The sequence below is a fragment of the Strix aluco genome, chromosome 7 (genome assembly GCF_031877795.1).
Source record: "Strix aluco isolate bStrAlu1 chromosome 7, bStrAlu1.hap1, whole genome shotgun sequence".
NCBI classification, from domain to species: Eukaryota; Metazoa; Chordata; class Aves; order Strigiformes; family Strigidae; genus Strix; species Strix aluco.
Genome location: NC_133937.1, coordinates 5,315,442 through 5,338,797, shown reverse-complemented (window position 1 = coordinate 5,338,797; position 23,356 = coordinate 5,315,442). Strand labels below are relative to the sequence as shown.

Genomic DNA, 23,356 nt, shown 5'->3' with positions numbered 1-23,356 from the left:
GAGGGGGGCGGCGGTTGCTACTCCAAGATGGCGGACGAGGAGACTTCGCTCCTCCGTCCGCGCGACGGCGGCCCCGCCGGCGCGGCCGAGAGCGCCGAGCCCGCTCTGAAGCGCCAGCGCCTGGACTCGGAAGACGGCAGCGGCGGGCGGGGCGCGGGGCCCGCCCAACGCCCGGACCGGGGCGCGGGGCCGCCGCCCGCCGCCGCCGTCGTTCTGGCGGCGGAGCTGCCGGGTGAGGCGGCGGCCGTGACCGCCGATGGCGGCGGCCGGGCGCGGGAGGAGGAGGAGGAAGAGGAGGACGACGAGGCGGCGGCGGTCTGGAGCGGCGGGGACAATAGGGCCGGGCTGCGGGGCCTGCCCCGGGCGGAGCCGCCTCCGCAGCCGCGGCAGCGGGGCCGGGGGGAGGGGGCGGAGGCGGCGCCCGGCGAAGACGCGGCGGAGGCGGCCATTGGCTGCAGGCGGGCGCAGTGTTCAAACGGGGCGGCCGAGGCGCCGGCCCTGCATCCCGGTGAGGACCCCCCTCCCTCCTCCCTCCTCCTCCCCCGCTCCTCCCGCCCCCCTCCGCCCGGCCCGCCGGCACAGGCCGCGGCCGCCCCGCTCGCAGCCGGGAGGGGCCGGCCGTGCCGCGCAGCCCCGCCGCGGGCTCCCTCCTCCCTGCGCGGCCGCTCGGGGCCGGCTCCGCGCCGGCTCTTCCCCCCCCCGCGGGCGCCTCGCCGCGGCAGCCGCCCGGGCTCTCCCGGTGTTCCCCTGCCGCAGGCCGGGGCCGGCGGGCGGGAGCTCCGTGCGGCTTTGGGGGCGGGGGGGGGGGGGGGTGTGATCACCGACCGGACGCGGGGCGCCTCTGGCTCCTTAACCGTACGTTGAGTGCAAACTCGAGCGAACCGCTGAATCCCTTTTTCTAAACCTAATCAATTCTAATCAGGCCTTGTCAAAGTCTCTCGCTTCTGTGCTGAGCCTTGTAGAAGGACATCGACTCGTCTCTCATGTCTGAAAACGTTTATTTTGCTGTGTTGCTGGCAACAAGTTATTAAAAATGAAAAATCATAAGCCCTGTTTGCTTTTCACAGTTCCTGCCGTGGTAATTATTTTATTTACATTTCTTGGAAACTTGCACAGAAAGCACAGGAGCAGCGGTCTTGAACAATTCTTTAAATAACTTCAAGTTACAGTCCTGGTTAAGATTTCAGTGTGCAGCACAAAACTAAACTGTAATCTTCTAAAAAGTTTCTTTGCAGATCACGTTTGAAGCATACTGTTTGGACAGTATCAGTATGAAAGTACCTTGCATTGCATTACTGAAACAGATAGCTTTTAAGAGTTGTTTGGTTTTGGGGTTTTTTGTCTTTTAAGGTAGTGCTGTGGAAAGACTTCTTAAAAGGTGTCAGATACTGCATTTTGCCAGTGAAGCCTTTAGGTTCTGTCCTGGAATGCAGTTAAAGATATTTTACCTTTAACTCCATAGTATACAGAAAATTTCAGCCTGTGCAAAAGCCATCCAAAAGAGAACAGAGCTGTATGATAAGTTGGAACAGCTTTGGTATTTAAAAACTTCATTGGAACAAGCACAGGACTAAAGTTAATGAACTCTTATCATATGAAGCCTTTTCGCTCAAGTTACTGAGACCCTCAGGCATGTTTTGCTGTGAATTGCTTAGTTCTGGCAAGCATTCCCTTTAGTCCTTTTAGGGATCAAATTAATGCACAGGGAGTGTTATAATTTAAACTGTTCCTTTAGCCTGCTTGTATCTGTCACAGTGTTTCTTAAATACAAGACAATGTGACCTGTCTATGATGAGTCTTTAACAATGTAGCTTTGATTTTTTTATACAGTAGATATAAAGGTTGTTCTAGTACAGTTTGCACTTCACACTTGCTGATACGTACTAATCAACTTTTTTTTTCGTCATAATGTTTTTTGCATAATACGTGTTTGCTAACTTCATGCATAATGAGATGGAAGTGAAATGCTGTAAATACGTAGATTAATAGCGAGAAATAGTAATGTCAGTGAACACCTGTGGTCTCAGAATAACAAAACAGTATATGCAAAAAGCAAATTTCTGTCCTCTACCTTTTTCCGTTCTAATTTTATGTCACAAGGGAAAGAACAGGACAACACAATCTCTGAATAAAAAAATGTTTTGTGGTGGTCTTTATTTAAGAGTAAAGTAACCTTGCTAGGGGTTTATTCAAATGGAGATTGAAAATTATTATAGTGATTCTTTGCTTTAGAGAGCATGATTGAAACTTGTTCTCCTTTGTTCATAGTCTTAGATTTTCAACAAGTTAAGTTGCTGTGTCTATTTTTAATAAAGCCAATAAAGTTTTGTAGTCTAAATTCTAATAAGCTGCTCAGTTTAAAATTTAGATTTCCCCGTAAATGTTAGCTTAGTAATGCATGCTGTAAGAGAAGTATCTCGTTCTCTTTGGACTCTTTCATCTAGATACATGATGAAGTTAGATTGAGTTACTCTGGCTTAAGGCCATGAGCTGAGCTGAAGTAACTATGCAGTACTCTAAGCCAAACCCAGCTGCAGGGCAAAATGGGTGAGAGACATTTAGTGAAGGTGGTTCAAGGTAGCACATTTTCTGTCATAGCTGAAATATCATGAAAGTGTGTATGTGGTCACCTATTGCAGATCAGCAAGATAACAGCCTAAGAAAATTCTGTAACTCAGTTGTATCCAAATGGGTATTTGTGAGGTTTTTTTAAAAATGCTGTGCTCTTAAAGCCTAGTCAAAGATTGGTCTATAAATGGTGACACATTTTCGTTTTATTCAATTTCTCAGTGAGCTGAATGAAGTGAGAATTGTAAGAGAAAGGAAATTTTAATTGTACTTTTAAAACATCTGATTTTTTTTTTTTTAAGATACAAAATCCTTAATGCCCAACACTTCATAGAGTGAAAATTTCACTAAGGTCAATATCCAGCCCACTGAAGCCCAGTATTAAGGTAGTAAATCTACTGACAGCTTGAAACCGTATCTATAAAGTCAAAAAAAGGTAGAAATTTTCTGCATCTAAGTGACAAAACTGCCTATTTGTAATTCATTGCAATCAGATTTCAAAGCGTACAATTTTAGGTTTTGTGATGTATTTAAACATAGATCCGTGCCATTTGGCCCAAGTGTAACCTGTCATTGTTGTGCTGTCTTGCAGATAACTTCCTTTTTAGTGATGAAATCATAGCCAATGGTTTTCACTCCTGTGATAGTGATGAAGATGACAGAGCCTCACATGCAAGTTCTAGTGATTGGACCCCAAGACCACGTATAGGTAGAAGCCTATATAATGTTCTTAGATGCTGTTTGCCTTTGAACAGTTCCTTAATTCTTCCCAGTCTTCAAATTATTGCTTCTGTTGCAAAAAAAATGGCAGTTACTGCTTTTGAGCAGCTTAGAGTTGTTGACTGTATCCTGTATGTTAAGGAGTTTAAAAATGAACCTGTATTTTTTGATTAAAATTGTCAATGTCTTTTTTTTGGTGTAGAAATCCTGCTGTGATCCATATTAAAAGCATACACACAGACTCTCTAAATTGAACAGATTTATGGCCTATTTCTAGCTTATTTACTTAGTACTAATTCTTTAAGGAACAAGAGGATTCTTGTATGATTTTAACCAGGCTGTAGGGCTCACTGTGTTGTGTTACGTCGGTTTGGGAATTATTAGTCCGCATATATATTGCATATTAGCAACAGATCTGTGAAGCATGGCAGTTAGGAACACAGTGGAAAGCTCTTGCCTTGCACAGAGACGAGATAACTGCGAAGGTCGCTTATGATTTGTGTGGGACAGAGGTTTCCAGGATGAGGTGGGGTTGGGACTTGAGGTCTTTTGTCTTACGCAGACACGATAACACCAGAGCATTCATTTTGCCAGTATTGATAATAACAACAGCAAAAAAATGCATGGTGATAACACAATATTCCACTTAAAGTCTGCCCATGTGTTTGTCTTTGTTCATCCCTCATTATAGGATCACTGTTGGTACCTTTTGGGTAAATATCTATTAACAGTTGCTTTCTTTAGATGAGTTGTAACTAGCCTAGTGATCGCTATTTGGGTCCTCTTAGTCAGTTTAGCTTCTTAAGATTTACCTGTTTTTCTTCTACTGCTCCAATCAGGAATGTTTCTGGAAAGATTGGTTCAATGGCTTTCGGAGGTCATGTAGGAAATCATTAGTGTTAGACAACTAAAAGAACAACAAACAATCCATGGACTGGTGGGTCCTGTTTGTCTCTTTAGAGTGATGTATTATTAGATGTATTAGAAAGTATGTGTATGTTTGTTGTCTCTTCAACTTATTACTGTAAATACTTTATAAAATGTTGGAAAAATACAAATGAAGCCATAAAATGGAGATACATTGTGAAAATCTTGGTGCTAAATAAGTGCACCTCTAAGAGCCATCACGTTTGCTATGAACTGGGATTTCTACCGTGACTAACTTTCGAGGAAATCCTTCATGGGTTAACATAAAATAATAATAAATAAAAACCCTAGTTATACTATCACTTCAGCATTTAGAGCAAAACATACTGGGGTTTTGATGAATGAAGCATTAAATTACATTAACGAAATTGTAGTAGCAAGCATTAATAAATGGATGATGATCATAATAATCTGAAATACCTGACTTAATTTTAAATGTTTATCTTTTTTTACTTTTCTCAGGTCCCTACACATTTGTTCAGCAGCATCTCATGTTAGGTACAGACCCACGGACAATTCTGAAAGACCTGCTACCAGAAACAATCCCTCCACCTGAACTGGATGATATGACACTGTGGCAAATCGTTATAAACATTCTTTCAGAACCACCAAAAAGAAAAAAGCGAAAAGATATTAATACTATTGATGATGCTGTGAAACTTTTACAAGAATGCAAAAAAATAATGGTCTTGACTGGAGCTGGGGTACGTATTGCTGCAATGACAGTGAGAGAATATAGAGAGAGTTGGTTAAATACTTACCCAGTGCTCTACAGCATGCAGGTGATGTGACCCTCGCAATGTTCGTAGTCAAATAATTGTGCTAGATGGGAAGAGCAGGCACAGCTCTCCACTAGAATGATGCACACTGCAAGACTGGAGCTTAAGTTGGAAATTACAAGATCTTGTCTTACAAGAAAATATTCTTAAACAGTTGCTTCCATGCAAAATAGTTATGGAATAAGATCACATCTACCTGTTTCAGAACATTTTCTATCCTAGTCATTTTTTCATTTGATACAAAGGTAAAGATTTTTTAAACAAAATGTCAGTGGATCTTAAAATACCTGATGGAGCTAGAGGGACTAGAAGAACAGAACTCAAAAAAACAAAAAAAAGAGTTCAAGGGGGGAGGATTATAAGGAGAGTTTGATTAGGTTTCAGTAAACTGAACTTTACTTGTAACATAGGCCGCTCTGTGATGGTAATAACATTACTCACTGTTTTACTAAAGACCGTTTTCAAACTGTTGTACATTTGCAGCTTTATACCTATGTACCAGATGATGATACAAAAGTCGATCATTTTTTGCTTCTGTTGTTCATACACAGAGGGTGTGACACCATTCAGAAAAGATGAGTAATTCAAATCAGCATGTTAAAAAAGCACTGCTACTTCTGTTACCCAACCTTGCTCTTTCTATAATTGCTATCATACACCTGTTTCTCCTCCTCTTCCCATAGTATTTTGGGGTAGTCTGAGACAATTTTAGTCTCTATTGACTACTATACAATGCTTTGGTAAACAATGTTTATCAAAAGAGGTTTATTTATCCAAAGCAAGAATTTGTTACTATGTTATCATGTAAAAAAAAAATAAATCAACCACCTCGAACAAGCCTAAGTAGGCAGATCAATGAACACATAGTAATCAAATTTAATGCAACGGTATTTCAAATTTTTGTTCACTACGTACAAAGCTTCCAGTAATAAAAGTCAGTTCTGGTGTCCTGTTACTGCCTGTACAGATTGTACTAAAGGGTTGCTTTGTCCAGTTGTCAAATTTTGTTTCTGTGCTGTTTCTCCTGCTTGTGATTTGGGAATTGTTATTTTGGTCCAAAAAAAGGAGAAAAAAAAAAAAAAAAGAAAAATAAATACAGAGAACCCAGACTGGTTTTGTTCTTAATGTTTCTGAGCACTGTAAGCTTACAGAAATGTGGTTTCTCACATAGTTTGTATCATTGCAACTCTTTATAGCTGAATGTGTAGTTTTACTTATTTCAGATTGCAAAAATATATTTCAGGTGTCTGTGTCTTGTGGAATACCTGACTTTAGATCAAGAGATGGCATCTATGCACGCCTTGCTGTAGACTTCCCAGACCTTCCAGATCCTCAAGCAATGTTTGATATAGAATACTTCAGAAAGGATCCCAGGCCATTTTTTAAGTTTGCAAAGGTATGGTTTTCCAACAGTTATTATTTTGGTCAGTGAAGACAGATAGCAATATTAAATTGAATCAATTGGATATGAAACTATTCTGTTAACAAAATGGTGTCTTTGTCTTTATTTTCTAAACAAGATAGAAAAATATGTTAATATATTGAATTTACTTTAATGAGAGACCTCAGTGGCATAACAACCTCTCTCCTTGTGCAGGTCTTTGCAGTTTATCAATTTTATATCCTTAGTGTTACTTCAGTCGTATGCAACCTCATATTAGCCTAATTAGAAGTAATTAGCAACATTCTCGCTTTTCTTTTTAAGCTTAATTTTACTGTTACAAGTTCATTATATATACAGCCATTCCAGACAGTGTCTCTAATTTCAGGGAGGATAAACGAAAACTTGTAGTTATTTGATCCACCCTCAATAATCTTAGCTGCTTTTACTTCCTCTGAAAAATGAAAGAATATGAGAAATCTTTGACCAGCACATGAGTAATGTGGAAAGCTACATATGAATTTTATATGCCGTGGCATGCTTTTCAGTGTCATACAATATATTTGCATTTTATCACTGTATTTACAGTAAGAGGACTAAAGCAGTTTCCTGCACTAATAAGTTTGTTCTTGTTTCAGGTTTTGATATAGCTGTCACAAGGATCTGTACATCTTAGAGAATTAAAGCCTTTTTGCAGGGACTGTGTTTGCTTAAAAGGGAGAATGCACCAGTTCTTGAAAAGATGTTAGTGACATTAAACAGTTCAAAAAGCAGGGAAAAGGAATTGTAGAAGTTGTAGGCAGATGTAGAAACAAAAAAAAAAAAAAAATTGCATTTAGTCTGAAATTTCATCCAGACAAAAAAACCTGAAATATTATAAGAATTACTACAGGACCAGTAAGGACTTGTGAAAATCAACCACTATTAGTCATGTTCACTCTTTCTTCCCTTCACTCACAAGTTATACTACTGCTCTATTATGTTATAAAGATTGGCAAAGAAAAATCAATGCATTCTTCAGCTACTTGGCTTTCTCTGAAAGCCTCCTATCCAGATATAACAGATTTTGGTGCTCATTAGTATACTCAGTCCCTTGGGTTTTTAATATGTATTAAAAAAAAAAAAAAAAACAACAAACAACCAACCCCAAAAATCCAAGTTATTTCAAGTGTCTCTATACACAGGTTTTATCAGAATAGTGCAAATTCAATTTGGCTGGTACTTTTGTACTAAAATAATTTCTCCTGTCCATCAGCTCAGTCAGAATATTGATTTTATTTTTTTTTTTTAATTCTGTGAAATCTTGGGTTCCTTTAATTCTAGGGGCAAAGAACAGCAAATAAATTTGCAGAGCTCAGTGGCAGAACCTGTCTTGCTTTTTCAGACTAAGATATAAAAGCTGTTAGGACCACATGAATATTTGATTATAAGTGTCTATGCCTAGTCATAATGTAGGTAATGGCACTATGAGCAATCATTGATCGTTGCTGCAGTTTAACTCCAAAGACCCATGTAGCTTCAGAATTACGAGTAACTGGAAATATTTTGGGGAAAAACAAATGCTTTCAAAAAGTCTTTTTTGTTTGTTAATAGGCTACGTGGTAGCTGAAGGCAGAGCAGTCACAAAGATTAACAGTTCACTGTTGTGCTAGAACTTTTGGTTCAGCTGGTAAAGGGAGGCCGCAGCCGCCTCTTGGCTAACTTTCTTTTGCCCAGTGACTCCTGTGCTTTTTCTGTAAAAGGGCCTCACTTTCCCAGGTGAGGCTCCAGCCCAGCTGCTGTTCAGTGGTGAGAGAGTGACTGGACTGGAATTCAAGTTCCTCCCCTAAATAAATCCTCCTGAGCAACAGAGTGGTGGTGGTGGTGCTGCTGCTGTCCTCCTTGTCACACAGCCACCAGAGCTGCCCCATGGGGTGCTCAACTCTGGACAGAGGTTCCTAGAGTGAAGCTTGCAGCTGGGTGCCCACATTTCATCTTTCCTTTTGGCAGGCTCCTTGTTCACTGTGAGCAAACATCACATCATTCTACAAAAGTGCCTACATTTTTTTCCATATGCTCTTTAGTATACTGACCTCCTCTGTCAGGCACCGTGGAGTTGCTCTGCTAAGGCAGAGCATGGTTTTACTTGATGACTGCTGTAATTGGCTAAATTGGCAAAGCTGGTCTGAGTACCACCTGTCTTGCCCTTTATATCCAATGCCATCCTGCTTTCTGAGCTTCCATCTTCTACGAATCGCTGCTGATAATGCCAGGGAGTAAAAACTGCTGATCACAAACCAAACGACCAGAATCCAAATTCCTCATGAAATTTTTGTTGGACTGAGTTAAACCATGTGTGTTTCTAATAACAAATATTGAGGTTACTTGGCTATTACAAAGGAAAAAAGCTTTCCTATTTCATAGTTCTCAAAACCAAAAAAGATTTAAACCTTTCTTTTATGCTGTGTGAAGAACAAAATACCAACTTGCATGGAGCAATTCATCCTGACGTGATCAGAAGCTCAGCTGTTGAAAGAAGACTTGGATCTGAGAGAAATGTCAAAGTGCAAAAAGAGTGATAACATTAACTGCTGGCATAAGCATTATTGATAATAGTTAGCTCTGTGTGAATTGCTGCAGTTGAAATAAATACATTGTGTAGCCATTTACACTTTCTAATGTACTTCTGAATTCCCTAGGAAATCTATCCAGGACAATTCCAGCCATCTCTCTGTCACAAGTTCATAGCTTTGATGGATAAAGAAGGAAAACTACTTCGCAACTATACTCAGAACATAGACACATTGGAACAGGTTGCAGGAATCCAAAGGATAATACAGTGTCATGGTTAGTGGTTTTAGTTTCACCTTTCTTATGTGTAGGAATGATTTTTACTGGTGCATGTGACAAGGTAATCAGTATTGGAACCAATTTTTTTTTTTCTTTAGTTGGTATCTCTTGGCAACAAATATTCTGCTTTTAAAATATTGTGGGTTTTGGGTTTTTTAGGTAGCTTATGTATTTAAATCCAAAGTGTTTCAAGTGGAAATGCTTTTTTCAGAAATTATGCTTGATAAATGGTGGTCTTTGTGTATCAGTGAAGATCCACACCCTGTTCGCACAAGCTTAGACCTTAACTTTTAAAATGTATTTGGTGCTTCTTCATACTCATGTATGAGAACATAGTGTGGAAATCAGTCTTTTCATAGGTGCCTCTCACTGTCTATCAATGAAATGGAGTTCTTTATTTAGGTTATATTCCATTGAAATCTTAAAACATCCTGACGCTTCAGTGACTTTACCTCATGTATAAAATATTGCGGATTAATCACCAGTTCAGTTGAACTGAAGATCATCTTGTTACAGTGTCATACACATTCTGTAATTATGATACCAAATCAAGTGGAATATCATAATTATTTGTTTGATATCCTTTCCATTTCCAAGGACTTGCAAATGTCAAGCTAAAAGTCCAAGGATTCATTTTTAAGGAAAGGATGCAGAAAATTAGTTCTTAAAGTGCACATTTGGATCATTTAGTAGATTTCTGACAAATAAATTGTTTAAAAGCAGTGTCGGCATGTTTGTAAGACCTGTCTGTCTAATTCCACCTTTTCCAGGGACCAAGCTCACTTGGTTTCCTTATCTACAAAGCTTAGCTCAGTGCCAGATCAGTCCATTTCCTTTTTTTCAGACAGAGCAAACATGGTGCTCTGTTGTGGTGACCAAACAGCACACAGTAGAATCCTACCTGTTGAATAATCCAAATCTAGTGCCAGTTTCCATTTGTGTTTAGTGTATCATGCATTTTCTTCTGGTTGTCATGCAGTATGAGGTATTTATCATTAACTTCTTATATATTTGTGGTTTTGTACATCACTGCCACACTCAGGCTTCCCATTTTTTTCAGCTGCACACTACGGTAATTAGATTCCAGACCATCTTTAGTGTATGTCCTGTATAGGTTGATTTCAAATTAAAAAGATTCTTTAAAAACATGCTATGGACTTTGAGATTGAGGCCCTTGGAAATTAGCAAAGGTTGTTTTGAGCACATCAGGCTTTATCCAACATACAGTTATGCTGCTCTTTAACAAATGCTAGTTGACTAAAAAGAGAAACTGAAACTCTCTTACGTAAAGGTTCATACTGCTATATTTATTCTTTTTTGTCTAGCTGTGGCAATGGCAAGTTAATCATGACTGTGCCAAGTGGCAAGGAAACTCTCAATGATCTGGGGAGTTCATATATGAACTCTGAACCCCTTTCACACTGCAGGCCTACAGGAAAGTTGCTACTATGAAAACTACTGTGTCTGAAATGCGTTTTCTGAATTTAAAATTTCTATTGCATTCAGCCAACACATCTGGAATTAGATCATATTCCTTGCCATTACTGTAGCTGAATGATCGGGGCAGTGGCCTGCTGGCTACACGACTCGTGCGTGGGGCAGCATAACTGCTTGATCCTTCTGACGGTGAAAATAACTCACAATTTAAAGTTGTAAGTAGGTAGCAACAGATGCCTTAGGCTTAGGTCTGCTAGCCTGACAGACATATCCCTAACACACTGTATAAAGGCCAAAATTACTACTATAAACAAATTATAATGAGCAAATAACTGTCATACTTCCTGTAGTCTTTGGAATCCCTCAAGTTCTGGGAGTCGCAATGCTGAGCAAGCGTTTCAGAAGCTGTGCCCTTTCCATGCCAGCAGTGATTAGCAGACCTGAACTGCCAGTTGTTTGTCAATGACCTGCTCCAAGTTTTTCTGTGCTTTCACTCGCTTTGTCTTACCCAGATACCGTATCCCCAAAGTGTATTTTGGTGTTGTACTTAGCCCCAGAATCCCTTCGTTTAGCAGTGTAAGTGTTGGTTGGCTGCTGTGCATAGGTTATGAGCAGGAGACAGGGGTTTGGGTGGCTTAAAATAATACTCCAGATAAAGTTTTGGTACCAGAGGTTTTTAGCTGTTTCTAGCTTCTGCAGAGCTTTCAACATCTTAATGGTTACCTTAATGGTTCTAAAAGTTCTGTTTTAGAGAGAGACTGTTGTACTCCCCTGTACTCTGTCACAGGGTTTTCTTAGTGCCCTTGTATCACCATTATAAATTAGAGAGCTCCAGACTTCTGCTGTATGAGTGGCACATTCCAGTGCAGGATCAAAGATCCTCAAGTTTGTTTTTTTTTTAAACTGCTCGTTTCATGGTTAGGGGAAAATCCATCAGTTTATCTACTTTATTCTTCATCATTCTGTCAACTTACTAGCATTATTCCTTCCACAGATAAAAGGCCTTGTAGGTGCATCTCTCCTGGACATGTGTGCACCCAAAAGTCACTCTAGTTTGCCCCAAAGACTTCAACGCTGTATTTTCATGTGTGTGTTAGCCACCTGATAAGCTTTCCCTTTAGATGGATAGACACAGGAAAGCTCTACCAGATGCTCGAGCATCACCTTCAGCTGCTTCAGGAACAGGCCAGTGAGAGCTGCCAAGTGGCTGGATGGGGCAATGACCTTAACACAGTCTTGCCAAGTAATAAACACAGTAGCTAAGCTGGATACCCAGTTCAGAACAGTATTTCAATTTGAACAATATAGCTGTAACTTCTCACTTCTGCTGAAAGGAACAGTACTGCTATTTGGTTGCCTATAGTGAAATCTTTACTAATACATTTTCTTAGTTACTTTGCCCTACAGTTTCTTGAGTTCATGTGGTTTCATGTTCTGCTGCTGCTGTTTGCAGAGCTGTCGGCACTGTTGTGTAAAGAGGAAGAGGGAAGGTTCTGTTCCCCCCTCTTGCTATATGCTTGCACAGGTTGGGGGAAGGAGAGGACACAATATAATTTGTGTTTACATGCATGTGGTATATCACTACTCCTAAAATAAGATTTCTGCTGACTAACATCTAGAAGAACTACTTCTAGTACTACAAGTATCTTCTCTTAATTTTACATTACTTTTTAATGACTGATTTTTTTATAGCACTGCAACATAACAGCCTTTGTGTCAAAACAGCTTGGGCAAAAAGACCAGATCTGAATGACTGAAAATCCTTATTTCTACCATACGGGTTTTTCCCCTCAGGTTCCTTTGCAACAGCTTCCTGCCTGATCTGTAAATACAAAGTTGATTGTGAAGTTGTTCGAGGAGATATTTTCAATCAGGTAAAAAATTTACTTTAACTCACTGCAGCTTTCTAACAAGTAATTCTCTCTCAAAACAAAACAAACAACAAAAAAACCCAAATCCCAAAACACCACGCTTGGATTGCTTAGAAGATCTGCTTTTAAAAGGCTACATATCTTTGCATGCATTTCATAAAAGTTCCTATCTGTATTTTAGCATTTCCTCTAGTATTTATTAGTATACTCAAATACTGTACTGCAAAAATTAAGTAATGGGAAAACGCAGAACTAAACCATGAGTCCATTTTTAATGGCACCTCCGAGAAAAGTAGAGGTTAAAAAATGGTAAGTAGAAAGTTGGATTTATATGTGGTTTATGTTAATCTGCACTCACAGTCCCCCTCAGAAGGCATTCTTAGCTATAACATCGGTCACTCTTTGAGCATTTACCTACGTTAAAAATATGTTTAAACAGTAGATGATACACAAAGAAATTGCTAACTACAGAGCAGCTGGTGAGCAAGAAAGAGGATCAAATGAGATGTTGGACGTTGCTTTCTAGGACTTCTGAACTATACCATATCCTGAACTCCTCACATCTGGGTGTGAAGTGCCCCAGAGCCAAGGCAGGAGTTGGTTCCGCTCTGTCAGAGCAGATGAACCTTTGGCTTGGCGAGACCCTCTGCTCTTCTTCCCCTTCTTCTGAATGAACAGAGATGACGATTCTCTGATCAAAAAGATCTTGTTTATACAAAGGGAAGGTGACTTTTTCTGTAGGCTCTTGGTTTTTTGATAAATGCTTAAAAGAGTCTGCAGTTGCAACTTAAGGGATGTAAATCTTTCAGATATTACGTTTGAAATGGAACTTGATGAAAACCTTTCAAAGAGATGTTTGAGTTAAAGCTTTAAGAAATATGAATCTTGTAAGCCTGAAGCTTTATAACACTGAAATACTGAATGTGAAATCTGATTTACTTTGCTATTAAGAATATTATTTTTGAGAGCTTTTTATCTTACAGATGTTTGCTGCTCCTTTACCTTCAAAGCCAGATGGTTGGAGTTTAGGTTTTCTTCCTTCTAAACAACCTTCCTAAGCATGTTGTAATTTTCTGTTTTGATTGTTAGTGGTTGGGTCTCCTTTTTCTAACAACACTTTAATCGTTGTATGTTCCTGTGCTGAACCAAACTTCTGCCCCGATGGCCTATCCCTGCTGGTGTCAGTAATGGAAGTGTGGGGGAGTGGAGAGAAGCAGCCGGTAGCAATAATTTTGCATAATGAGAACAAAGAGGGTTCTTACTCCCAAGATGAGACTGAAGGAGCTTTTCACACTCAGTCTCTCAGCCCTTATCTCTCAGTACTGCTGCCAAGTATATCTTTCCAGGGCAGGCCCTAGGTGTAATACTGAATTATTCTCATAATGGAATATAAACACAGCTATTGCCAAATATCATTTCACACAACAAGAAATACAGCTATTGAAAGACAACATATCCTTCCTCCTTTATGCCTGAAAAAACATTTGTTCTATTTGCCATCATTATCTTTACTCTGTAGCCTGCATTTCCCAAACCGGTGCTATGCAGTTTCTTTTTTCCGCTGCCTCTCTAGAATATAGAATTTGGTTCCTTAGATATCAAAAGAAACCTGTTCTGTACTTATGAAACCAAACACTGTCCATTTCAACAGCTTTCTGTGCTCTAAGAAGTCCTCCTTCACAAATATGGTTTTGGCACCTGGGTACCAATAGATAGTCCAGCTTCTAGTCTCTGCTGTTCTCCACTACTTGAAAGTTCAGTTATACATGGTCCCAGGTCCTTAGTTTTCCCTAAAAATACTACCTTTCCTTTGCTCTGGTCCATCCCCTCATGGTCATAAGTGCTTCACAAGGAAGTGAGTCTAGTTAGCATCTTTCTGCCAGGATTTCCTTTCAGCATAGACTGAGAATTGTCTGAGAACATCTTTTTAGAAAACTACCAATTTCTTGTTGCTGCTCTTGATTCTTTTGCCACTTCCAAGACAACATGCTAGTTCCCTGTAGCAAGATCCTGTCTCTTGGTTGCTGTACTCAACCATCCTTCTGTATGAGAAGCAGCAGCAGTTATAAATCACACATAGAACTTCTGAGTAAAACAGTTGTCAAGTCACTTCCAAAAATACCACTTTTACTTTGCTTTTGATGATTTTAGGCAGGTTCAAGAAATAGTGAAAGGGTCTCAGATTTAGGAAGAAGCAGCCCAGGAAATAGAAAACATGCACCAGTTTTGGATATTCTTAAGCCAGTGTAACCTTACCTTTACTAATCTTGGTTTTGATATATGGATAACATCAATAGTCAATGAGAAATTCCATTTCTCTTTCATTAGACAGATACATCAGCAGAGGTGGTGGGATTCTGGGGGAGTGCTGCTTCTAGAGGGAAGGAGGACCCTAGGCAATTGACTGGCCAATTATCTAGCTTTAACTTCTTGGTATCAATTTCAGCTCTTGGAATAGATCTTCCCCCTTACTGACGACCTTTCAGAGGATTAGCAGAGAATCTGGTGAGTAGTGTAGTGTTGAAATGCATTTATGAGCCCATTACAGTGACTCATGATCTGGACAGGGACATCAGTTGCTCTACAGAGATCCACTAAGTCACAAGTCATTGCACTTCCTGTGAGAAATGATGGACACTGAGTTAATATTACTTGGTCTCTTTAAACCAAAAGTTAGAGCTCTTCATTTCATCTTCCTTCTAATACAGAGCAAATTATTTTTCCTCCTTAAGCTTCCAACTGAAAGTGCAAATGCATCGCTAACATCAACAGAAGAGACAGCAGGGTAAAAAGCTTCAGTAGTTTAAGCTGTTTGTGTGTTATGAGCTCTCTTTCTAATATGTAAAGATCCAAGGAAAAAGTGCTAGATTCGTTCTACCCATCTGCTCCTTTTTGGGGAATTCTTTAGTTGGTTTCCCTTTAGCGTGGGGTTACTAGACACTCTTCAGCTTGGGTATATGGTGAAGGTTTCCTCCATACCAGTTCCTAGTTCTTGTGCTGTATTGCTTCTTAAGCGTCCCTCCACAAGGTTTTCTTCAAAGAACGATTGGATTCTTTGTTCAAAGACTTAAATTTTTGGGAAAGGTCGTTTGATGTTAGAGAAAGCCTTTTAGTTGTGATGTTTTCTCATTTGGACAGCATTGTCTTTTGTCCTGCAGCAGGCATCCATAAACTAGTTGTTTGATTGAAGCTTTCTAAGTTCTATATGATTTCTTTCTGCATACGTTCTCTGTACAAGAGGGAGTTATTATGCATTTAAATGTCAGTTTTCATATATTTTCCTATTACAATAGGTAACATACATCTCTCTACACCTTTACATAGCACCGATTTGCTTGTAATGACTGCTGTAGGATTGCAGCTACATTCAGCTCCTTAGATTCATTCTGGTGTATCGTATTTAAACACTACAGCTGAGAAGACTTGAACTATTTGAAAGAAAAATTTCTCAGTAGTAATTGGAGTATTGCCTGTGCACGTATCTCTCACCTTGCTTTTTTTCTCTCTGAAAAAGTCTTAAGATAGGGAAGAGTTGAAAGAGGTTCCAAAGATCAGAAAATCTTCTGGTTTCAGGAGGAAAGGGATCCTACTTCTCCACAAACATAACTCTCATCCACTCTTTTTAGTGAATAAGGATTCGGCTCTGGTTTTGGAGGAATTGGCAAAGTTTAAAATGGACACCAGACAAAAGGTTTTTCCTCTGTCTTGTCCTGTATGCTTTTTGCTAGCCACCTGCTACAGTGCCATCTTGCTTTATGTGTGTAACACACATACCCTTTTGGAGGAGAGGAGAAAGTAGAGAGGTGAGGCTCTACAACATAGTCTTTGATGAAGAAGGGTTTTATATCAGATCCTATAATGGAAGCTGACAGCAAAATCTTAAGTTTTTGTAATGATTAAACCCAGAAGAACATATTCCTATCAAATAGGAGGTAATTACTCGTGCTGAGCATGACTTCTGGACTTTGGCTTAGTTGTCAGGTAAGAACTGTAGTGTAGATCTGCGTGGTTTCTCCCTTTTGACTTCAGAGGACTCCCTCTTTATTCCTGTTGTAGTTTTATTCCTGTGTGCAGTCGCTGCAGGCTAGAGTAAGAAATGTACTTGTCGATCTATCTACAGAAAAATTAAATGAGGAAATATCACTGACATTTCCTTGTCTTTTGCCAAAAGAAGCCACTGTGAATTGCTAAAATCTGAGGTTTTCAAGGGCGCAGCCTTGAATTGCAGTAATAGAAGCTGTTCTAATGCAGGTTGTACCTAGATGTCCCAGATGTCCACCTGATGAACCGCTCGCTATCATGAAGCCAGACATAGTGTTCTTTGGAGAGAACTTACCTGAGCAGTTCCATCGTGCCATGAAGTACGACAAAAATGAAGTTGATCTCCTTATTGTCATTGGGTCTTCACTGAAAGTAAGACCAGTAGCATTGATTCCAAGTAAGTGACTATCTCTGGTAATGTTTCCTTCCAGAAATTTCAATCAAAAGTGAAATTCTCAGTTAAGAGCTCTAAGAAATGCTTTTGGCTTGATTCAGTGAAGAAACTAGATTAAGCATCTAGTTTTGTAAGATGAAAACTGATTGCCTATGTAAACTTGGAATCCAAAGTAGAGAAAGTAACAAATTCTAACTGCTTTTTCTACACTCCAGGCAGATCTCAAGGTAATGAAATGATAATCTGAAAAACTACTCTCCTAAAACTTGAATGACTTTGTTCTGGGATACAATTAATTTCTTTCCCTGCTTGCAATATGCTTTCAGTTACCTGAAACATTTAGAAAGGAATCTTTAAAAAGAAAAATGTAGTATCAAAAAATCAGATCAACTACATCACGTGTCTGAGTTGTAGCTTATTTTAAAGTCAGTATTTAATACTAAATAATACACAGTGGGCATTACATAGTGTGTCACCATTTGGATCCTTAGCTTTTAAAAGTGATATGGAAAAACATCTCTGCTAATACATGGTATAGAAAAATGCCCTTCAGGAGGGCTGAGAAAATACCATGACAGGTGATTTATTTGCCTACTGAGTGCAAGACTTACTGGTACTAAAGAAATTCTCTTCACATGTAAGCTTGGGACGGATATGTGCTTACTATCTGCTGTTGACTGGGAACAGTACCGCATCCATGGCCTCTGCAGTAACATCCTCTTTGCTATAAAAGAGGCCGAGCCTGGTGTTCAGGCTGATGGGAAATGCGCAAGGATTAGAAAGTTACGATCCACTACGCAAACCGTTGCTCCTTCTGTGCCCTAGAACTGGATTTCATCAGTTGGTTATCTGAGGAGTCAATTCCAGGTTACCAAACTGGTGGTTTTGGAAGCCTGAACATGAGAAATGGATTGAGCAACCCCATACAGTGTAGATTGTACCTGGAAATATTTTGGCCTAATTAAGAGGATGTCATTTATCAGCAGGATATTCTTCACGTGCACTTCAGTACATAAAATGAATGCAAAAAATCAACATAATTCTTCTGAGAGATTATAGTACTGATTTTAATAATTTTTTTAGCACTTGACCAAGCATTACTTGTAGTCAGTATTTCTCAGTAATTGAGTAGAGGAATCTTTTTACTGAAAAAAATGTGGAAAAAAAGTCTAGATAGGCTACGGTAGGCAGAGCACCTCAAACTGCTGTTGCTAAATTTGACATTTGCTTGTCGTCTTCCTGATCTGTCTGTTTTAGTCTTGTTGTAAGTGAAGGTATGAAGAGAAGTCTGAGGAATCACGCTTTCTGAGTAAATCTGAAGTGGTTACCTTTAAATTCTCTTTTCTATATATAGGTTCCATCCCCCACGAAGTGCCTCAGATCTTAATTAATAGGGAACCTTTGCCTCATCTACACTTTGACGTGGAGCTTCTTGGAGACTGTGATGTTATTATTAATGAATTATGTCAAAGGCTAGGTAGTGAATATACAAAACTTTGCTACAACTCGGTGAAACTTTCAGAAATAACAGAAAAGCCTCCACGAACGCACAAGGAGCTCGAAATGCACTCATCTGAGCTACCGCCTACCCCTCTAAACATTTCAGAAGACTCTAGTTCACCAGAAAGAATGACTCCACCGGATACTTCAGTGGTGTCTTCAGAACAGCCAGCTGAATGTAAGGTAGAAAACTGTGATCCTGTCTCAGAAACTAAAGGGACCTGCACAGAGGAAAAGTTTCAGGACACAGAGACATCATCAGAAAACCCTGAAAATCCTACTAGTGAACTAATGAACTCTGAAACAATGAAGGAAAATGGATCTAACAACAGCGAAAATAAAGAAAAAAATGAAATATTGAAGAAGTGCTGGGTAAACAGATCTGCAAAAGAACAGATTAGCAAAAGGCTGGATGGTAAGTGTTAACTCATTTCAATATTCTGCATTTTTTGGCTGAGATGTTTACTCTAGACTTACTTTAAAGCAATAAGTAAGTTACCCTTGAGGGAATCTGTGGGTTTGGGTGGTGATTTTTGTTCAGACAAGTGTCTACATAACTCATCATTATATCATTTAATTCTTTTGGAGAAGCCGATAGGAAATTTTTTTGTAGTTCATAATAGGTTTTATAATCGGTGATTACATACCCCCTAAAAAGATAAAAGTTTAGGAGGTTGAAGGTAGGTATAAAAACATAAATCAGTTTCTAACATTCTCAAATGCAGATTCAGAAAATTAGTTTGATCCTCAGGTGTTAAGAAGCTGGTCACACTAGGTCAGAATTTGGTATGGCAGTAGAACTGAAAGATGAGGCCGTGATAGGAGTTGAAAAACAAATCTCACAGGTGGAGCCAGGCACATTTTGAAGGAAACTTTAGACTTTCCAAGGAAGCTTTCCAGTGTGCAGTCTCTTAACTGATGTAAGCAGTTACCACACTAGAAAATCCATGGGGCTGAAGAACCAGGTATTACATTGCAACTTTCCAAAGCAAATGTTGTTTTTTAAACTTTGCCAAATAGTCTGTGCAGTGGGTTCCAGTTCTGTTACAAGTAATGGAAATCTAGCTGTGAATATGTAAACCAGTGAAAAAAGCTGCTAGTTTAAATGCTCTTTTGTGTCAAAAGGAGGAATGCTGGGCTTTCCAGTGAAGCATTTGTTTTGTGCTTCATAATAAATATACATAAATTGGAATAAATGCATTTCTAATGTAAACTGATCCGTGAGTTAAGTTTCACTGTCAAAAACACGTATGTGCTTTTCAACCTTCTAACCAGAAGTCTGCAAGATCTTGTACGAATCATTTATTTTAGCCTTTTATTGACTTTTGAAATTCTGTTCCAGGTACTCAGTATCTGTTTTTACCACCAAATCGCTACATTTTCCATGGTGCTGAGGTATACTCAGATTCTGAAGATGATATCATATCTTCTAGCTCTTGCGGGAGTAGTAGTGAAAGTGGTTCATGTCGTAGTCAGAGCTTAGATGTGGAGGATGAGAGTGAGATTGAAGAGTTTTACAATGGCATAGAGGATGAGGATGCTCCTGAAAGGGAAGAGGAACCTGGTTTCGGGGAAGATGGAGTTGAACAAGATGAATCGGCAGCTGATGAATCAGCTTATACAAATGAAGCTGCAGGGACTGACCATCCAAGCAACAAGTTGTAAAGTGATCACTGACTGGTTACAAGAACTTTCCACCAGCATTAGGAGCTTTGGCATGTCAGAATGAATGTTTACGTCTGAATTTAGAGCAACAAAAACATAAGGATGTAGTGTTTATAAATAACTAAAACAGATTTTCATGCTTAGTTTTTTACCTTTTTCAATAAAATTCTATTACTGCGCGCTCAACACTAACTCATCTTTTTTTTTAAGGTACTAGGAATATCTAAACAATTGTCACTATGTTCACTTTTAAGTTCATCTGTCTGATCAGGCATCCACGTATATAATACATATTTTTGCTTAATGAACTTCAGCTTATATTATTTTTAAACAGTTTTGAAAAAGCCATTGGAATGTTAAACTAATATAAAGGGAACAGCTAATTTAGACCAAAGAATGGTATTTTCACACCTCCTGCTTGTAACAGTTTGGTTTATTTAAAACCTTATGCTTCTGCTAAACCTTTCATTCTTGCCTAGTCTGTCATTAAACACTGGCATTTTCTAAGACCTACTGTGGCAGCTAATTTTTTGCTTTAACAGTTACTTTGTATGTCTCAAACATACTTAAATGTGAGTAGATAGTTAAATGGAAACAAGACAGTGAGCACTTGAGAAATCCTGTGTTTTTAGGCCGATCAAGAAGTGCTGTGAAAATGCTTAGGTTACTGAGTTTAATACTTCCTGTGGACATGAAGCGATGTTGACATTGGCTCCTTAGCAATTATAATACTGGTGTTTTAAACAAAATGGATCCCCCACACTAGAAGTTTTTCACGTGGTATACAAAAGTCAAATATAGCGCAGCTTGCATTAAAAATAGCATTTGATAAATTGCCACAGCTCTAATGTGGAAGCTAGGCTGATGCAGAATAGTGTTTCTACCAGCATGTGAGAAGGCACAAAAAAATAATCTCTTCCTTTGTACTTACTGATGCAACAAAACCAGGAGAAACTAACTCAAATACTGAGAGCCTCTGCTTATACACTGCTGTGTGGATGAAACACAGATGAACAACCTAACCTGGAAGCATGCTGGTTTGAGGTCCTGCCTCAGGTTGGGAAAAGCATTTTCAACCTGCTAGTTCCACCTCGCATATTAAAAGCAAAGCAGCTACTCAAATTACAACATTGTATATTCAAGTGCTAGGCTGCCTTAAAATTGGATGTTGCAAATTTTCAAGTGCGGATTGTTTCCAAGCCTTTAGAACTGTTTTGTAGAATTGCACAGTGCAGTAGTAAGTGAAACAGCATTTTTCTATAAACCACTTTTTCAACATTGGCCCAAATGAACTCTACGATGTAGATTATTCATATACTTTGCTTTAATATTTATTACATTTTGGAAGATGTATAGTAGCTGTTCTTTGAACATAAGATACATCAGTTAATAAATATTTAAGAACAGCCTCCTGTATTCATCAGAAAATGTTGGCATGTTGTCTCATTGTCCAAATTTAATACAGCTCTTATTTGGCTACACTAAAGAATGCAATATGTTTAGTTTTCACTTGCATGTCACAATGTATTAGTTTGTGCTATAGGAGATATTTTAAATTGAAATACTTTGTTTTAAATTATTTTTACAGTGAGGATTGTTTTCTGCTCTTTTATATTGTATATAGTGTCTTTTATGTAATCTACTGGCATATGTTTTGTAGAAGACTGTTTAAAATGACTGGCTATCTTCCTGCAACTTTTGAAATACAAAACCAGTGTTTTATACTTGTACACTCTGTTCTAAAGTCTATTAAAATTGTCATTTGATTTCTGGTTTCTGTTAATTTCTAGTTAGATCTTAAAAACTTAAGAAAAGATGCCCTATAAAGTCAAGGCATGCCCTAGCTAATGTAAAGTAGTAGATCGCTTTTTTCCATCTGCCCCTGTGAGGAAGAAAAAAAGCCTGAATGAAGCTATTCTGCACTGTCTTTGGTAAAACAACCTCCCAAACCATGAGGCAGTGTTGTCCTTTGGAAAACTACTTTTCTCCTTTCAAGCCCTGCATTAACCTTAGATGTCTCTGCTGACCAGAAGCATTTATTTCTGCTGGTGTTCTGGTACCTGGCAGCTCTGCTGCCCGTCCTCTACCCAGCCTAGAGCTTCCCTGACATCTGGCACTTGGTGCTTCCACCCCAGCCCTGAACAGCTGCAGCTGGGAGAAGCTTCCCACGAGGAACCACGCCACGCAGCAGCTGGGGACATGTTTTGGCATCACTTACATCACAAATATTTCACTTGTGTTTTGTCTTTGGGCAGGTAACGCTGACAGGCGAAGCCTGTGTTCCCCCTGGGGGAGGGTGGTCTCGCCTGCCCAGCCCAACTGCAGAGCCCTGGCTGGGTCACCCTTTGGTTTGTCCTGTGGCTTCCCAAGGGGGCTACAGCTGTATTGACCCCCACACACACTGCAAAGATCCACTCCTGGGGGCCCTCAAGGGCCAAGGCCCAGTTTCACTGGTTTTCCGCTATGTAACACCTGATTATTTTGATGATTCCACTGTACTTCTGAATCACCATCCCTCAAATATAAATTACATTTGTATTAGGCAAAAAAAAAAATTATAAAACACACTTGAGATATGAAATAATGTATTAAAAACACTAAAAATTTTTTACGCATATCTTTCCCTATCAGTTATTACACCAAAATGAGTTGAAAACATTTTTCCTCTAGAATAAAACATCTAGATTTATTATTATTATCTAGATGGAGAAGTTCTGCTCAAATAATACTGGCAAAGATACAAGAAAGAACAAAAAGCAGAAGAGGAACCCCAAGCTATAACGTGTTGCCTCATTCCTTCATTTCACACCCTATCCTTTCCCTGTAGTGCAGATGTTCTCTTTAAATATTGTTTAAAACAATCATAAGAAGATAAATGATGGGGATAAGGAAACATTTGCTATCACAGCTCTTTGTTATCCCTAAATATTCAAGCACCTTACATGAAATCTGTCTGGAAGCATGGAAGAGCATGCTCAGCTCCAGCTGTAATTTGCACAATCTCAAAAAGGGAGAGCACTTATTTTTCTCATAATTTGCATTACTACCCTATTGAAAGCATCTTAACTCTCTGAGTAGTTATACTAAATCAACATACTGAAAAAAGCAAAATACAAGCATTTGTTTAATAAGACAGTGCCATTCCCCAAGGCCCCTTTCAGCCTATTTTGATGCGTTAGACACAATGACCTAGCAAAAGTATTTCAAATTACGTCAAAGATGTTCATATTTAAAAATCTTGTCA

General features: G+C 39.2%; 1 protein-coding gene across 1 annotated transcript; it reads left to right on the top strand.

Annotated features, from left to right (window-relative positions):
* Positions 1-12: 12 nt before the first annotated feature.
* SIRT1 (sirtuin 1) lies at positions 13-21,878 on the top strand. The gene is made up of 9 exons (XM_074830304.1): positions 13-508; positions 3,161-3,277; positions 4,678-4,919; positions 6,238-6,390; positions 9,054-9,201; positions 12,436-12,515; positions 16,764-16,950; positions 18,302-18,862; positions 19,790-21,878. Exons 1-9 carry the CDS (start codon positions 28-30, stop codon positions 20,110-20,112), a joined length of 2,292 nt encoding a protein of 763 aa, XP_074686405.1. The 5' UTR covers positions 13-27; the 3' UTR covers positions 20,113-21,878.
* The last annotated feature ends 1,478 nt before the right edge of the window (positions 21,879-23,356 follow it).

What these genes read in the sequence shown, in the direction of transcription:
- SIRT1 (XM_074830304.1), top strand. Translation starts at nt 28, where the DNA reads ATGGCGGACGAGGAGACTTCGCTCCTCCGTCCGCGCGACGGCGGCCCC. An exon ending in TGGTCTTGACTGGAGCTGGG is followed by an intron (nt 4,920 to 6,237) that starts GTACGTATTGCT and finishes AATATATTTCAG; the next exon opens with GTGTCTGTGTCTTGTGGAAT. An exon ending in GAGGAGATATTTTCAATCAG is followed by an intron (nt 12,516 to 16,763) that starts GTAAAAAATTTA and finishes GTTCTAATGCAG; the next exon opens with GTTGTACCTAGATGTCCCAG.